Genomic DNA, 4,874 nt, shown 5'->3' on the forward strand with positions numbered 1-4,874 from the left:
GTTTCCTCGAACCTCGATCCAGAATTTTCGGCTCAGAGAGAGCCAGCCTTCGCTTGAGCAAGCAACACGCTATCCCTACTGCCGTCATATATGTATGCGGTCGATGGAAGCGCATTTCTCCCCCTACATTCGACATCTTTTGAAACGGGGCTTATCACCCATCCCTTCTATCCGTTCTGGATGGACGTTCCCCGCAATCTCCCATTAACATTCGTTTGGTATGCATAGGGACGAGCTCGGCCCCATTCCAGGCGTTCGACAATTACACTCCCGCACTCGGAATTCTGTGAAAAGGAATCGCCAAGAAATTCTTCCCGCGGGGTAAGTCTCCATGGATCGCGACTAATGCACGTGTAGTGGGCGCTACCTCAAGAGGATGCTTGACTCCGGGAAGAAGAGACTCTTTTTGCGCTGAGGTCTGGAAGACTCGTATTTCGAAAGAAAACTCCTCGCCCGGAAACGAAGCTCTAGAGAGCATAGCTTCGTGGTGAATGAGATTTGGAGCCAAACGGTGAGCCATGAAGCGCGCGGCAATCTTCGACATGTGAGGACTCGATCTAGCTCTCCGTGAAAGAGTGAACCCACGCCGATTTGGGAGATAAGGCTTTCTGTCAGGGGAGAGATCTCAATGCCGGAATCTTGTCCAATAGTCCGGAGAATTGTGAGCTCGACGACGCCTGGATCGAATGAGGGACCGGATCTAGAACATCCGAAATCCTAATCTTCTTGACTCGGCAACACGCTCAAATCGGCTCGATAAATTCGAGAACGATTAGTGAACCGATGAAGCCTGAGCATGCAACTCGTCCGGAGAATATCGGCGCGGGTTCATCCTCCTCCGACGAGGCGAAGGGTCCGATTCTCCGGGACCGGAAATTGTGTGAGATGCGTGAATTGTGACCCCTGTTGAGAGATCGATTGGGCCCGAGACAGTGCGAACGATGCGAGTCCGAAGCCGGACGGAACGCTCGACCGAAGCATCTTTCGTCGTGCAGCTTCCTCAGAGCCTTCAACAGTTCCATCGTATCTCCGAGGCTCTTCGTTCCCTGGGTGCCTGCATGAGGCATCCCCACCATCATTCCGTGCGCCGTACCCAGGGGGAATCAGCGACTCGGAGAATCCATCGAGTCAATGGGGATCCCAGGCTGGAGAACGAGACCCACATTAATATTTTCCATGCGCAATACCTACTCGGAAATGTAGCTTCCCGTCCCAATTCTTCTGAGCCGTTTCATGTTCCCCGAATTCTTCCCGCAACCGTGTTTCGCGCGGATAGGAGCGGAAAGCGAGGAGCTGAGGAAGCATCAGTAGCAGACGACAACCACACATCACCATAGTAAACAAAAAGAATCAGGTACCATAGCGTATAATAACTTTTTTCTTCGGGATAATTCGAATCGTGTCCATATGGCAGATCAACAGGGCAATCCGGTGAATGTTATCCAAGTGGGACCATTTAATCCGCAGAGGAAACACAGTGAGCACGAAAGGTGAGTCCCTCGATCGTGCCGGTGAGCTGGGAAATATGAGACCCAACTCTGACGGAGGAGGGCTCCTTGCGGTCTGTCATTGCTGAAATTCCAAACAAGCTCTGCGTACTTCGCGACAAAGACGCAACCGAAACCACAGTAATCGAGCCATGACGCTGCTGCCTGGCTCTCACGAACGTTCTACCAAATTCCAGATGGATCCATGTGTTCCCAATCTACTTGAACAAGAACAAGACTGTCGCTGAAGGCAGGAGGGTCCCGAAAGAAGTGGTAAGTGGGAGAACTGATGCGATTGTATCAGAACTGGGGCCATTCTCTTTATGCTTCTCATGTCGGCCGATGTCTGAAGAAGTTCAAGAAAGCTACAGTGCTCCGCTCTGAATTACAGGCTGTCGAAGATCCGATCACACGGGAGATCGTGATCGCCTTGCAACAGAAAGGTTTCGATCTCTTCGTCGAAGGCTATAAAGTACACCCTCGGGAAGTCGATAAAGAAAATGTTCTCATGAGATCCCGAGTCCGGGTTCACTTCAAAGACGATAATGGGAAACCAATCAATTCAGAGTTCCCGAATAGTGAGTACGGCCGACATATATAAGTCTGAGGCTGCCGTGCAGCTGATTTCAGAAAGGGATCTCAGTCGGAAATTCCAGCCGCACAGCGCCTGAATCATTGAAATTGAAATCTCCCCCAGAACGGAAACTCTTCAAGATGATCTGCGAATTCATCAGTGGACTGGATTATCGACAAGACCCCGAAACTTTCAAGCAACACAAGCGGGCTCTCCAGGCTCAAGTCGCTCCGCAGGTCCTACAGCAACAGAAATTCCTCGAGCGTCTAGAGAAATCGCAGGTTCAGGGTCCTGGCACCAGCGCGGCTTCAACAAAAACAACGAACGCAAATAAGAAGAAAGGCAAAAAAGGGAGGAAATAAATCGATAGCTGACCGCACGATCGTATTCTTTACTGTTCCACGTGTTCCACATATGATCCATCGACTGATTGGCGCGACGGTCGGCGTGTGCTCCTCGTTATCGCGTCTATCCATCTCATCATGGGTGGCGTTTCTCTGAGCTTCACCTTCGTTGAACTTTTCCATGGAGTCTTCCCGGGCACCCTCTGGCGGCACCTCGAGTGTCAATCTCATGAAGTTAAAATTCATCTCGCGGAAGGACCCGAGTCGCCGTCGGGGCTTCGCGGAGAGAGTCAATGGCGCGTCAATAGCGTCCGAAATGCGTTACACCGGAACATCCCAATGTGAAGCTGGACTTCCTCCACGTCATTGGTGCCGAATATAGACAGCCTCCTCCCGTCATATAGTGCTGAGGAGGGTCCACGGAGAGAACTCCATGATATAGGTTTACGAAATACGGAGAGGTCATTTTTCGGCTAGAATGCCGATTGGCGAGTCGGCCGCCATGTTATCGCGATCGAGCGGGACGCGAGGTGGGCCATGATGAAGACGATTCCGACATCATTTATTCAGCTCCAAATACTCAAGCATTAAAACATGGAGAGAATGACGTTCTGACTAGTAGACCTTATGGAACATCGAGCATGAAATCTACGAAGTAGAGCCATTTGACCCACGGGTTTCGTCGTCTCCGTGATCAACGAAAAGTGCGCTCCAGCGACTCGATGTTTAGTGGTGAGACGTGAGCTTGACCAAGCCAGCCAGGACAGGGCAATGATGTTTTTGGCAAGGATATCCCGGAGAGCCGCATCTCGCATGTGATGTACCGGCTTTGGAAAGTTCGATCTAGGAATCCTGGGAGGAAACAGAGGATATGAGGTTCAGGGAATATGTCGTCGAAGGGGTTCAACATGATTGCCTACAACGCCACGGGAACTTCCTTGTCTAGAAAAATTGTAGAGGAGCCTGATGACAAAGGCTCTATATACCACGAGGATATACGCATTCATGCGGTGAAAACTGCGTGATGGGTCCAGTCGCGGAGTGGAGTTAGTGACAGCGAAAAGTGACCCGATGCCTCAGAAAGTCCTATTAGGCGTCCGGATTACTATGGGCTCTTATGGACCACGGTTCCGACGGAATGTGGTATGATATGATAAATCAGGTGGTACCTCGATGCAGGTGGACCCAAGGCCAAGATTCGCTGTATAACACCACCGTGGATCCTAATTCGAGACTTGACCGTATTCATATTCTACCACAAAATTAGCAATTCCCCCAGGATGGGAATTTATGGGTTATATACAGTGGCGGTCAAAATAATGGAGCCACCTAAAAACTTCGTCTTCTTTTTTCGGAGGTCCGTAACTTTTCAAAAACTCCGCCGAATCGGACGTTTTTTTTTTTGAAATTGAAGAGAATTGGATGAGCTTTTCAATGAACACGTCACTTCTGACATTTGAATGCGTTTTGGGGGACTTACAGCCATCTCAATATCGCTTATTTTCGAAATTTTCTATCTCATTTTAAAACCCTCATAAGTCATCCAATTCTCTTCAATTTCAAAAAAAAAACGTCCGATTCGGCGGAGTTTTTGAAAAGTTACGGACCTCCGAAAAAAGGAGACGAAGTTTTTAGGTGGCTCTATTATTTTGACCGCCACTGTACATGCGGATTATTTCCCGTCTCTCACACGGCGATGGGATATATTCCTCAGGTCGATGGAAGCACTTCCGTCCAGGCATTTTCATCGCTGCACCGCAATCTGTAGAATCCTGATGAAGATGTTGATGATATCCGAGTAAATCTGGAACCACAGAAGCGATAATTACAAAAAAGATGAACGGACGCACCCCACTGCTGCTTGAGGATCCCTCAAAAATGAGCACGGAGACTTCACCCTGCATATCGATGGCTTCAAGTGAAGCAGAGATCGCGTCGTGGATCCTCACCTCCAGTGCTCCTACGATGTACTCCTCCGGAGAGAGAGCGTTTTCCGTCGATCGACCCATAACGCGATGAATATCATACACCAGAACGAACATGAATATGATGGCCCCGATCCCGGCGAAAACCTGCCGAAAATACTCGATATAGTCGGATCTCTGCTCTTTAGTTACAAATATGATACAAAGTTATCAGAGATACCTGACGAGTGAATCTGATAAGTATCTCACTTTGTTACTCGTCGAGCCGTACGGTATCGGCATCAGCAGGAAGGTGAGCAGGAGCCCCCAAAGAAGGCAGAATACGAGTCCATGACAAGAACTGAGGTCGTATTTAGTATTGAAGGAAAACACGAAAATTCCGACACAGCACAGAAAAGTTATGCCCAGAGCCAGCATGACGGAATCAATCGTATAGAATGTGCACGCGATCGATATGAAGACCGCCGACGAGATCGTGAAGATGAAGAGAATAATAAGGTTGGTCGGATATTTCGTTCCGAAGATCAGCGACACATATCAGCAA

At 49.2% G+C, this 4,874-nt stretch overlaps 2 protein-coding genes across 3 annotated transcripts; one reads left to right on the forward strand and one right to left on the reverse strand.

Moving 5' to 3' along the window:
* The first annotated feature begins 1,336 nt into the window (after positions 1-1,336).
* Positions 1,337-2,433, forward strand: LOC100900672 (signal recognition particle 19 kDa protein). The gene is made up of 4 exons (XM_003740047.1): positions 1,337-1,490; positions 1,685-1,760; positions 1,879-2,065; positions 2,185-2,433. The coding sequence occupies exons 1-4, from the start codon at positions 1,408-1,410 to the stop codon at positions 2,421-2,423; spliced, it is 585 nt and encodes a 194-aa protein (XP_003740095.1). The 5' UTR covers positions 1,337-1,407; the 3' UTR covers positions 2,424-2,433.
* A 503-nt stretch (positions 2,434-2,936) lies between these two features.
* LOC100900816 (protein lifeguard 2) lies at positions 2,937-4,874 on the reverse strand. 2 transcript variants are annotated; one of them, XM_003740048.2, is made up of 4 exons: positions 4,580-4,874; positions 4,355-4,477; positions 4,096-4,209; positions 2,937-3,257 (listed from the first exon to the last, which is right to left on the reverse strand). In XM_003740048.2, the coding sequence occupies exons 1-3, from the start codon at positions 4,745-4,747 to the stop codon at positions 4,150-4,152; spliced, it is 351 nt and encodes a 116-aa protein (XP_003740096.1). In that variant the 5' UTR covers positions 4,748-4,874; the 3' UTR covers positions 2,937-3,257; positions 4,096-4,149. The 2 variants fall into 2 exon arrangements, with proteins under 2 accessions (XP_003740096.1, XP_003740097.1); XM_003740049.2 differs by having other exon boundaries at positions 2,941-3,257; positions 4,013-4,209.

This window comes from Galendromus occidentalis, unplaced genomic scaffold, assembly GCF_000255335.2.
Source record: "Galendromus occidentalis unplaced genomic scaffold, Mocc_1.1 scf7180000076723, whole genome shotgun sequence".
In the NCBI taxonomy this organism is placed as follows: Eukaryota; Metazoa; Arthropoda; class Arachnida; order Mesostigmata; family Phytoseiidae; genus Galendromus; species Galendromus occidentalis.

Bases quoted from the DNA above. Each gene is read 5' to 3' on its own strand.
- LOC100900672 (XM_003740047.1), top strand. From the start codon at position 1,408: ATGGCAGATCAACAGGGCAATCCGGTGAATGTTATCCAAGTGGGACCA. The intron at 1,761-1,878 runs GTAAGTGGGAGA...TCTGAATTACAG, and splicing joins GGAGGGTCCCGAAAGAAGTG to GCTGTCGAAGATCCGATCAC. The intron at 2,066-2,184 runs GTGAGTACGGCC...AATCTCCCCCAG, and splicing joins CAATTCAGAGTTCCCGAATA to AACGGAAACTCTTCAAGATG.
- LOC100900816 (XM_003740048.2), bottom strand. From the start codon at position 4,747: ATGCTGGCTCTGGGCATAACTTTTCTGTGCTGTGTCGGAATTTTCGTG. The intron at 4,478-4,579 runs GTGAGATACTTA...TATTTTCGGCAG, and splicing joins ACGGCTCGACGAGTAACAAA to GTTTTCGCCGGGATCGGGGC. The intron at 4,210-4,354 runs GTGAGGATCCAC...CTGTGGTTCCAG, and splicing joins ACATCGTAGGAGCACTGGAG to ATTTACTCGGATATCATCAA.